The sequence below is a fragment of the Trichosurus vulpecula genome, chromosome 1, assembly GCF_011100635.1.
Source record: "Trichosurus vulpecula isolate mTriVul1 chromosome 1, mTriVul1.pri, whole genome shotgun sequence".
NCBI classification, from domain to species: Eukaryota; Metazoa; Chordata; class Mammalia; order Diprotodontia; family Phalangeridae; genus Trichosurus; species Trichosurus vulpecula.
In genome coordinates, this window is record NC_050573.1 from 57,028,301 (window position 1) to 57,040,429 (window position 12,129).

At 44.7% G+C, this 12,129-nt stretch overlaps 1 protein-coding gene across 1 annotated transcript; it reads right to left on the bottom strand.

The window, feature by feature from the left end:
• Window positions 1-414: 414 nt before the first annotated feature.
• LOC118834039 (cytochrome b-c1 complex subunit 10) lies at window positions 415-11,794 on the bottom strand. The gene is made up of 3 exons (XM_036741476.1): window positions 11,650-11,794; window positions 3,402-3,542; window positions 415-689 (listed from the first exon to the last, which is right to left on the bottom strand). The coding sequence occupies exons 1-2, from the start codon at window positions 11,697-11,699 to the stop codon at window positions 3,422-3,424; spliced, it is 171 nt and encodes a 56-aa protein (XP_036597371.1). The 5' UTR covers window positions 11,700-11,794; the 3' UTR covers window positions 415-689; window positions 3,402-3,421.
• Between the last annotated feature and the right edge of the window lie 335 nt (window positions 11,795-12,129).

A 12,129-nucleotide genomic window follows, 5' to 3' on the forward strand; every position in this document is an offset into this window, starting at 1 on the left:
CTCCAACCTTCTGGAACCTCTAGCCAGCAAGGGATCAACATGCCCAAGAACACTTTTTCACCTCTTGTGAAGCCAGGCCACAAGCTAGCCCCGGAGTTGCAGTAAAGACCTTGTCAACTTCCCCCAAACCCTCATTTCTATCTGGATTTGGAAGTAAATTCCTTTCATGTCATGTCACGCGCCTGGTAACTCATGTCTGGGCTGTGTGAAAGCTCTTGATGCTTTCTCAGATCTCGAGGAGACATTAAGCAAGTGGGGAAGGGCACAGCGAGCATTCTTGGGACTGTGGTAAATGTGCCTAGGCCCTCCCCCCTCTCCCATGACAGGTGCTTAATGGTTTTTGAATAAAAGAACAATTTTGTCTTCCTCCAATCCTCATCTTTGCCACAAAGAAATATCAAAAATTACCACAGAAAGGTTTCAAACTTGACCTTGGCGGTTTTTTTAATTCCAAATGTCATTGTGAATCCGGTATAAGTCAATCTGTTGTGATAGGTATTCCTGTGCTCAACACCTAAGCAGCCAGCGTGTTTCAGAGGGAGGTTTAATTATCCCTATACAAGTGATACATCAAAGGTGGTCATTGAGAGACAATGAGGTCCTTGGAGTCCACTCTGAGCACTTCATATTGTGTGTCTGATCAGGATCCCCTAGAAGAGCAGTCCCCAAAAACTCCTCCATCCCTAGACCTGCAGCAAATGAAACCAGAACACAACAGGTGACTACAGCAACACTTCCCCAAAGTGAAAGCAGACAGGAGACATCATTCCGAGAGCTGGAGGCTTAATGACCACTAAGAGCTACAAGAAAAGCAAAGTATCAGATTTGTTCAATACAAAGACACACACTTCCTCACACTCAGAGTGGGATGCACTGACTTGGAAGGGATGAATGTTGCGTCAGTGGATGTCTTCAAAACAAAGTTCTACAGACATCTGTCGGGGTGCCTCAGACTAGGGTTCTGCTCAAGATGGATCAGAGAAGCTCTGAGGTTCCCTGGAATGTCAATAACTGCTTCTAAACTCTCCAAAGTCTGCCTCCAAGCTAGAATCAGTGTGTGCTGGTCAGTAGGTGCATTTGGATCGCTATGCTAGACATGCTGAGTGTATTTATGGAAACGATTTTGATAAGATAATAGGTTTTGACAAAACATTTCCAAATACCCCAGTTTGCTAACGATTTTCCCTCCAACACATTCCTGCTGAATACTGGATATAAATTTTCTTCTAGTTCTCATTATATCTTTGGCATTTTTCTGATGATCAATAATGATGTCCACCTGGCTGCTACGTCTAGACAAAGGACATTAAAAATGAATTACTACAACTTCAAGGGATAGGTGGATAAGAAGGTATTTTCAAATCCTTTTGATGCAACAGAATTCCACTGTACCAAATGCTAGGTGTAACTTATTAATACATGTGATGACTTGGTCTTTTTAAAAAATAAAACCAAAAACTCCCAAATGTTCGTTTAAGTGTTGCATTTAGAGCCATCACATTTCACCAATGCTGGTGTGTCTTAAAACATCTTTTAGAGCTGCTCTTTGGAAACAGTCTTCAGAGCAAACCATGTGTCACAGAAGAACAATCATGTTATTTTGTTACCCCAAATAGCTATTTCCAAAAATCTAATCTGCCTTCAAAGGACGATGATTTACCACCACGGGGAGAATTTCAAAAATGTGCCAAAGATTATGAAGGCAGTTTCCCCGAATGGTTTTGGAACAATAGCAACACAGATGGAATCAGTGCACGGCCATCAACGGGGACTGTTCTCTTTTTAGTGAAATAAGTCCTTGCATGTTTATTCTTAAAAATCAGTCTTGCTACTTCATTGTCACATCAGGTAGCACTTGTTTAAACAGATCTCTACCTAGTTGCTAATGTTATCATTAATTGCTCTATCTCCTTTATTCCAGAACCTCAAGTGTCTGAAGAATTATGTGGAGGATACTTAGCCCAACCGCTATCTGAGCAGGAAACCCTCTGCATGGTCATCCAGTTTCATCTTGATTATCTCCTGGGAAGGGAATTCACTTTCATAGCAGACACTTCTGGGCAGCTCTGACTGTTAAGAAGTTTCTCCTTACACTGCCTCCCTACAACTCCTACCTTGACTCCTGGTTCTGTCCCCTGCAGATTAAACACAACTCTAAACCAACTCTCTTCCACAGAAAGGCTCTTCAAATACTGTTTAACAAGCTAAACTTCCCCAGCTCCTTTGCCACGGATTGCAAGTTCTCTAGGCCATTCGCTGTGCTGGTGGCCCTCTTTGGGATACGCCCTACCTGGCCACCAGTCTTCCCGAAATGTAGCACCCACAGCTGCATACAGATGTAGCCCGGTCTGGCCAGAGAAAAGGAGACCACATATCTCTCGTTAGGAATGTTACATCTCCTAAAGCAGCCTAAAATGGCAATTATTCTTGCTGCTCGTTTGGTGGGGTTATGGGGAAGGGTGCTGCAACGTCTCTCTTATCTTACATGTTACTAAGATCCCCAGATCTTCTTCCCCACTGTGACATGAACTCCTTGACAGAAGGGACTGTCTTTTGCCTTTCTCTAAATCTCCAGAGCTTCTCAGTGCCTAGCACACAGTAGGTTCTTAATTGTTGGCTTGTTGTCCATTTTATCCATTAAACAGTGTAAAATAATACCACCACCATGTGTTTATGGACGGCATCATGGTTTTCAAAGCACTCTCACATTTATCATCCCATTTGGTCATCTCCAAAATTGTGTGAGAAAGACAGGACCAGAATAATGATCCTCATTTTACACATAATAAACAGTCTGAGGGAGGCAGACTTACCTGCCCAAAGTCACATGGCAAATCCATGTCTAGAAGGGGGCCTTCCATTCTATCATGTTCCTCTGCTGAGAGGCAGGGCAGAAGATAGCATACGAGCTGTTCATGGTTGAGTAGCTAACCTATACTCTTGCTTCTCCACAGACAATACTGTTAAGAAAGCATTCTGCAAACATCTAAAGGTCAGTGTTTTTCAGACAAGTCATGGGAGTCAACAGTGCCATATGGCAGCAGACAATCTATGTTTGTTTCTAGGGCCATCTTTGAGCAGTGGGGCAGGTGTTGGGCCACAGCAGAATAGCTCACCCAACAGTGTGAACCCTTTCCCCAAATAGGTACTTGTTTGGGCTATAAAAACTTAACACACACCTGAGTTGTTAACAATGAGCATAATTCTTTGTAAATTATTTCTCCCTTAATACGGGACTTTCTAAGGTGAAAAAAGATCTGTAAGAGAGTCCAGCAAGTCTGCATTGGAAACAAGGAAATGTCAAAAGACTGTGAATCCATAAAAGTGAATATATCAAATAGCACCCAATCATCTAATGAACTTAGCAACACAACACTATTAAATGGGCTACAGGGACTTACCATAAGAACAAAAAGATAGCTTAACTGTCCTTCTTAAATTTGCCATTGATGTATGGCACCCAATCCAGAATCAGACGCCAGTCAGTGGCCCACACTAGCCCCACAGCACCAACAGCGCCCCATGTGCCTGCCGTGGGAAGCCTAGGGGAAAGAAAGAAAAGCACAACCCATCAACTATTCAATAAATACCTACTGAATGTCCACTTCCACGAGTTGCCCAGTTCTAGGAACTCTGGGGGATACAGGAATAGCATAAAGAGTGATTCTTGTCCTCAAGGAGCTTGTAATTAACTTGGGAAAACAAATTTTAACAAACCAAGCACTTTCCTCACAACAGCAGCAGGGGTTGGGGTGGTGTCCATATTATAACCCCCATGTTGTTAATGTGGAAATTGAGGTTCAGAGAAGCACCTGCCCGTGGTCAGAGAGACAACCCTGGACTTGAGATGAAGTTTTCTGACTCCAAATTAAGTCCCACTATCACTCCATTACTGATGTCTTTAACACATATGGCGACAACGTGAATACTGGACAAAGTAATCTGGAGCTGAACTTTATAGTTCAGAATAAAGGTCAGGGGACAACAAAGGAGCTGTGGAGCTCAGGAGAGGATGTTGGCAGGCTAGGTGGAGGGGGAGCACCGAAAGAGGTCTTTAAAAGATGAGCAGGCACTCAACACATGATGAAGAGGGAGGAGAGAAGGCCTGGGGAAGAACATCAACGAAATGCAAGACACTGTAGGAAAGGGAACAGAACTGGAACAGAACACACAGCGAGAGATACAAGAAAAGGCCAGAAAGCTGGGCTCATGCCAGACTACAAAGGGCCCTGAATGTCAGGCAAAAGAATCTGAGCTTTACTCAGTAAACCAAAAACCATAAATGTTTTTGAGAAGACAAGTGAGATGATCTTCTCACTAACCTCATCACCCTGTAAGCCCTCTTCAGCCTGAATACTCTAGCTCCTCACTGCTCTATGTCTCTCCGACTGGAAGGTGGGGCCATTTAAGGAGGGAGCGCAGATTATTTTTCACCTGGTTGCACAGCCTTGGGACTTCTCTAACTTTGTCATCATTCCCACCCTACCCCCAGCTTCCTTTTGTGTTTTAAGACTGTAAGCTCCTTTAAGGCAGGAGCTGCCTTTTTTCATATCTGTATTCTCACAGCTTAACATGGTACATGGTAAATGTTTAATAAATATTGACTAACCATAATTATTTCAATGACCAGATACATGCATAAGGAAGACTGTTTTAGGGAGTGAATTGCAAAGAGGAAAGACAGGAAAAGTTGTTGCAATGAGGGCTTGTACAGAGAGACTGCATTACCCTTCTTTGAACAGATGCATGTTGGTTTACATTAGGGTTAACTAAAACCCTCGGGTCCTTTCTCCACAAAATGCTGCCCTTCTATGTCTCCCTCTACTCTCATATTCATACAGTTGGGGTTTTGAGCTGAACTAAAGACTGACTGGAGAAGTCACAAGGTCCAAATCTTCAAGGTTGCATGTTTAAATAGCAACAGCCCAAGGGCACTTAGTTGGCATTCATCAGCAATCCTACCCGGGACTGTTACTAATCAGTGCTGCTGTGCCATATGCTACTTCATCAACTCTTCTTTGCATTAAATAGAATATGTAAACACTAATTACTTGCCCAAAAAGCCAAAAAACTAAAGACAGGGAGGTGGTGGCTCAGAGATGTAAAGGCTGAGAGCGGAGGCAAATCTAAAGAAAAGAATGGGAAACAGCATCCACCTGAGAGGCAGTGAGCTATAATGGAAAGAACACTCGATATGAAGAGAGAACACCTGGGTTTGCTGGAGCCCAAGCTCTGAAGGAACATCAGACCTGGAGTCAGCAGACCAGACTCTGCACCTTCGTTCTGACACAAGAGCTGTGCAACTGTCGGCACCCCTTCTGGTCTCCCCTTTTGGCCTCAGTCTCATCATCTATAAACACTGCTTACACTAACCTACCTCACAGGGTTCTTTGAAGAAAAGGCAGCTATAATCATTACACGTGGGGAGATAAAGCTGTAACACAAACTACAGTGTGGGAAGAAGGGAAAGGGAAAAAATAATCTTCCCCTGTTGCTTACAGGATAAAGTCCAAATGGCTCTGACTAGCATATGAAGTCTTCTAAAATCTGGGCCCAACCTTTCTCTCTAGCCTGGTATCCCACCACTTTCCGCACGCACCCTTAATACTCGGAAGACATGACCTGTTCTTTGCCATGAAACACACCTCCTGTTTTCTGCTCATGATCCTCCACCGGCTTTAGGTCTCCTTCCTTAAGTTCTAACCTGATCCTACCTTCTCCCTGACCACAATGGCCTCACAAGTCCCTTGACTAATAACAATAATAATATTCAATAACAGTTCATACTTATATAGAATTTTAAGGATTACAAAACACTTCCCTCCCAAAAAGGCTGCTGTCTCCACATTACAGATGCGGAAGACTCTCAAGAGCTAAGTGACTTGTCCACATTCAAAGCTAAGCAGTGTCCGGATTTGGAAAAACGTCTGAGAGTACTTCAGCCCTCTTTCCAGGCTGCTTCTTATACTCTTTAACTGTACTTTCTGTTCAAACACTCAAAGACAAAATAGCATACACCACTAACTTCCTAGCCAGCTAGCATCTTCCTGCTCCCCAGCTAGACTGGAAGTTGCTACAAGATAAGGGTCATGCCTTACATTCTCTGAAAATCCCCACAGTGCTTAGAACAATGCCGAGCACATTCAAATCCATAAATATTTATTAGGCACCATATATGCCAGGTACTGTATTGGATACTAGGTACTAAAGATGAAAGGTGGAAAACAACGCTGTCTAAGTCTCTGGAGTCTCACAATCTGATTGGAACTCCAACACAAACACACAGGACACAAGGAGGCATGTGATAGGGCTGTCCAAAATGGGGAGAGGAAGTGGCCAGTGTCTTATTAATTCTTGCTATTGTCAAGGAGACTAAGCTCTAGGTAAAACCCCTTTCTCTAGCTCAGCAAGGAACGGGTGAGGAGGCCTGCTCAAGGTGAAAATGTGAGGGCCTGACAATCTCCAGAGCTCCTGTTTTCTGTTCTTTCCACTCTTCAAATACGACTCAACCTTCTAAACCTTGCTTAGTTCTGCATCTACCATCAACTACTCCAGTTCACAGTGTTTTTTAGTAAGTCTGTGTTACTTTAAAAAAAAATTTTTGCACAGCTTAGCAATACGTTGTTCTTGTTTCTAATTTTTTAGGACAGGGAGTCATGAGAAAGACCAGCACTATCCAGGATGGGAGAGAAGACAAACTACTCAGAAGAGGAGTTCAGATGTGTATGTCATTTTGCCTCTGACACTGACCACAGGGAAGCCCCTTTACCTCCGCGGTCCTGACAGCTCTTCATAAATGGAGGCCTTATTGAGCAAGTTGTGGTATGTGATTTGAGAATCATCAGCATAGAGAGGGTAATTTAATCCTTGGGAGCTGATGAGATCACCAAGTAAAGTGGTTTAGAGGGAGAAAAGAAAAGGGCCCAGGACAGAACCCTGAGGGATGCCTACAGTTAAGAGAGTGTGATCTGGAAGAGGATCCAGCAAAAGAGACAGACAAGGAACAGTCAGGAAGGTAGGAGGAACCAGTGCGGAGTGGTGTCCCAGAAACCTGGAGAGAAGAGAGTACCAGGGATGATAGAATGATCAACAGTATCAAAGGATGCAGAGTGGGTCAAAGAGAATAAGAAATGATGAGCAACCGATTTCAGGAAAACTTACATGAACTGATGCTAAGTGAAGTGAGCAGAACCGTGAGGACACTGTACACAGTAACAGCAACACTGTGTGATGATTACCTATGACAGGGCAATACAATGACCAGAGACAATTCCAAAAGACTCATGACGGAAAATGCTATCCACATCTAGAGAAAGAACTGTGGCGTCTGAATGCAGATCAAAGCAGACTATTTTCACTTTCTTTTGGTTTTTCTCTTTGGTTCTGATTCTTCTTTCACAACATGACTAATGTGGAAATATGTTTAATATAATTGTTCATGTATAGCCTATATCAGATTGCTTGCTGTCTTGCGGAGGGGTGAGGTGAGGAGGGAGAAAAAAATTTGGAACTCAAAATGTTATAAGAATCTAATAAAAATGAATACTTAAAACACAAACAAACAAAAAAATGGAGGCCTTAGGCTAGCAGACCTCTAACTAGGTAATTAGATGCCATAAGTAACATCCTAGGATTCCTTGCTGCTCTGTTATTTTGTGACTAATTTATAGAAATGCATTAGTGTATTTTATCTAGACCCAGGGCATGAATGGAATCAGGTCCAAGAATGAAGGGCTGAATTTCTTTGTTGCAGAATTCATTCCTGATTTTGTCCTTGATCATATAACCCTGGAGTAAGACAACATACCCAGGACCCCTGGCTTCTCTGGATTTTTGGACTACTTCCTCCACATGATCACTATGTTCTCTGAAGTTGAACATTTTGTATAGAAAGGAAGGACAAAAATTCTATTTGTGGGAAGAGAGGAAAGATTTGATGTGAGAGAAAGGGACAAAAAGAATGGGAAAGATAGGTTCTATGAGGAAAAAGATGGAGTTTTATGGAGAAAGAATGGATTCTCAGGGAGAGGAAGGACAAGTTATTGGTGAGGGGAGGGTGACTATGAAGGAAGTGGGGTTTGGAGAGCCTTTGGAGAGAAAGGGCAAGGCACTGTGGATAGCTAGCTGGAAGAGGGAACAGTTCTATGAAGAAGGAAAGGGTGAGGTCTATGGAGGGGAATGTTCTAAGAAAGTTCTATAAGGGGCGAGGTCTACACTCAGTCAAGTCTCAGCCTTGGATCACACTGCCACCATTCATCAACTTCATATTTACACATGTGCTACTAAACAAAGTGGAGAAAATGACACACTCATGTTACACAACCTTAACTGGACCCTCACTGCTGCTAGACAACCTTTCTACACTTCTCTCAACAACTCACTCTCCAGAGTGGTTCTTACAGACCTTTTCATCTGTCCTCAAACCTCCCATGGCTCCCTCTCCTTTCATTCTTTCAGCTGAGACTTGACCTCATATTTTATAGAAAAAAATTGTGGTGATTTGCTTAATTTGGTGATTTTGCTCCCTCTTCATTCCTCTTCCTCATCTCCAACCATACAGGTGCATTTGGCCCCATTCTCCTCCAATTCACAAAATGAAGTGGCCTCATTCCTTACTGAGGTTAACCCTTCTACTTGCACAAGTGACCCACTCCATCCTGTCTCCTCAAACAGATTGCCCCTTGGTCATCCCCATTTTCACTTATTTTTAATCTACTGGCTCATTTCCTACTGTTTACAGACATGTTCATGTCTCTCCCCCATCCTCAGAAAACCTTCACTTGATTCTTTTACTTGTGTTAACGATCATCCTATGTCTCTTCTGCCCTTTGTGGCTAAACTCCTTGAGAAGGTCATCTACAATAGGTGCCCCCGCTTCTCTCCTCTCACTGTCTTCCTTTACAATCCAGCCTCGGATGTTACTACTCCACCTAAACTGCTCTCCAAATTACTAATGATCTCTTAGTTGCCAAATAAAACAGGTTTTTCTTAATCCTCATTCTCTTTGACCCACTCTGCTTCCTTTGACACTGTTGATCATTCCATCATCCCTGGTACTCTCTTCTCTCTAGGTTTCTGGGACACCGCTCCCCACCGTTTCCTCCTATCTTCCTGACTGTTCCTTGTCTGTCTCTTTCGCTGGATCCTCTTCCAGTTCACACTCTCTTAACTGTAGGCATCCCTCTTGAATACATCCCATTCCCTCCTCTGACACTGCTACCACTCTATTGCAGGACCTCATCAACTCACTCCTGGATTACTGCAATAGCATGCTGGAAGGTCTGCCTGCCTCAAGTCTCTCCCTACTGCAATCCATACTCCATTCAGCCATTAAAGTGACTTTCCTAAATGGAAGGTTCAATTATGCCACTCCCTTACATCTTAGGGCCATCTTATTGCCTCCAGGATCAAATACAAAATGCTCTGTTTAGCATTTAAAGGCTTTCATAATCTAGTCCCCTCCTACCTTTCCAGACTGCTTACACCTTACTTCTGAACACATAATCTTTGACCCAGTGACACTGGGTTCCTCACTGTCCCATGAATAAAACACTCTATCTCTCAGGTCAGGGCATTTTATCTGATTCTCCCTCCTCTGCCCTAACTACTGACCTCCCTGGCTTCTTTTAAATCTCGACTAAATGGGGCAGCTAGGTGGTGCAGAATAGAGTACTAGCTCTGGGGTCAGGAGGATGAGTTCAAATTCAGCCTCAGCCACAAACTAGCTGTGTGACTCTGGGCAAGTCACTTAACCCCAATTGCCTCCCCTTCAAAAAAATCCCAACTAAAATCCAACCTTCTACACCAAAACCTTCCCTAACTCCTCTTAATTCTAGTACCTTCCCCCTGTTAATTATCTCCTATTTATCCTGTCTATAGTTTTGTATTTATTTCTTTGCATGTTGCCTCCCCCATTAGACTGTATGCTCCTTGAGGGCAGGGACTGTCTTTTGCCTTTTCGTATCTTCGGTGCCTAGCATAGCGCCTGGCACACAGTAGGGGCTTAATAAATGTTGACTCGACTTCAATTCAATATTTAAGTCACAGTGCATGAAAAACAGTCCCTGCTCTCAGGGAACATACATTTTAGCGGGTGACCCAACATGTAATAGTTTAGTCTTACAAAGTTGACTGAGGCAGACAAAGCAAACACAAGATAATCTGATGCCAAGAAAATGCATTTAAAATTTCCATAACTGGAAAAGACTCTTTTAGAAAAGAGCCCCTTGAAGGAAGAGTCCCTTGAAGGAAATTAAGTATTCTAAAACGCAAAGCCATGAAGGTATATTTCAAGTACGGAAGACAGCCCGTACAACAGCATGGAGATGGGAATTTGCAGATCAACAAGTAGTTTAGTTGTAACTAGGAAAGGAGGCTGGAGCCAGACTGTTCAGGGCTTTAAATGTAAAGCTGAAAAGTTTACATTCTACACTAGAGGAAATAAAAAGCCATTCAAGATTCTTGAACAGAAATAACAGATCTCATGGAGCCAGAAAGGTCTTTAAAAGTCTCCTGGCATTCTGGCCTTAGTGCATGGGAACTAAACTGGCCTATTTCATGTTCCTAGCGTAGAACTTTCCATCTCTGCCCTTTTGTGCAGGGTTTCTCCCATGCCTCAAATTGCACTCCCTCCTAACCTCCAACTCAGAGTCTCCAGCTTCACTTGAATCTCAGCTCCAGGGTCACCTCCCACGAGAAGCCTTTCAAATAACTATCTCTGTGCCTTCGCCCACTCCCCAAAAGGACTTTGCATTTATGCTGTATATATTTTGCATTTTCTTTTCTGTCTCCATCTCCCTGCCCCAGTGCAGAGCTGGGCATATCACTAGGTGCTTCCTCAGTGCTCTGGGAATGAATGGACTGATGAGTAATCTATGGAGGGAAATCAATGGAGTTTTCAGAGGTGTGGAGAGATAGGGTCAAAGTTTTAAAGGAAGGGGAGAAGAAAATGAGTGAGGGGAAGGTTCTAAGGAGGGTTAGGGTCCTACTGAAATGTTGAGGTAGGGTCAAAATAATAAGGTCGAACGGTGGATAGAGCCCTGGGTCTGGAGTCAGGAAGACCTGAGTTCAAATCCAATCTCAGACACTTGCTAGCTGTGTGACCTTGGACAAGTCACTTCACCCTGCTGGCCTCAGTTTCCTCATTCGTAAAATGGGCTGGAGAAGGAAAAGGCAAACCGCTCCAGGATCTCTGCCAAGAAAACCCCAAATGGGGTCACGGAGATTCGGGCGCCGCTGAAAAACGACTGAACAAGATTCTGTGAATAGAAATTAATGAGGGAGGGAAAGAGTTAATGGAGGGAGAGGAGGAAAGAGAAAAATCGATCAGTAGAGTCAACGAAGGGGAGAAGGGCTGAGGGCTGGGGTGAGAAGAGGGTTCCAAGGGTCGGGGAGGGCAGGGATTGGGGAGAGGGGAAGGGAACTGGAGTAGGGGAGGGGAGAATAAGGGAGGATAGAATGAGGGACGGAGGAGGGGAAGGAAGAAGAAGGAGGGGAGAAGAGTGGGGGAAGGGAATGGGGGAGGGGACTGGGGAAGGGAATGGGGGAGGCTCTCTCCACCGGGAGAGAAGCGGAGCTGGGGCTTCCCGGACGGCGGCAGTGGTGGAGGGAATCCTGCCCCCGGGTGGGCTCGGGCCGGGGCTTCCTCACCAGTACTTCACCAGCTCCCTGTAGCGCGGCCCCAGGAACTTGCTCAGCATCACTGCCCGGCTCGACTCGGCCCCCTCGTCACCCAGTTAGCTGGTCCGCCTCAGGGTCACCCCGGTCCTCAGCGACAGGACGCACTGCGCAGGCGCCAGCAAGGACCCCGCCGCCGAGGCTGCCCTCCCACCGCCTGTCCGCGCAACGGGCAACTGCCGCCTGCGTCGGTTGGATGCGTTAGCGTCTCAGGGTCACCTCTGGCCCCGTGCACTGTACACTGCGCAGGCGCGCCAGAGGTCCCCGCTTCGGGTCCTCGCCTGGCCGCACGCGCGCCTTTACCGGGGCGTTAAAAAAAAAAGTTAACTCCAAAACTTAATTTAGAATAACTGAAAGGATAAAGGCGAAGAGCGGAGTCCTTGGGAAGAGGAGAGGGAGAGGGACAGGGCGAGGGATAGGGGGAGGGAGATGCTCCCTGCCCCCTACGTCAGA

Bases quoted from the DNA above. Each gene is read 5' to 3' on its own strand.
- LOC118834039 (XM_036741476.1), bottom strand. From the start codon at position 11,699: ATGCTGAGCAAGTTCCTGGGGCCGCGCTACAGGGAGCTGGTGAAGTAC. The intron at 3,543-11,649 runs GTGAGGAAGCCC...TCTTTCCCCTAG, and splicing joins AGGGAGCTGGTGAAGTACTG to GCTTCCCACGGCAGGCACAT.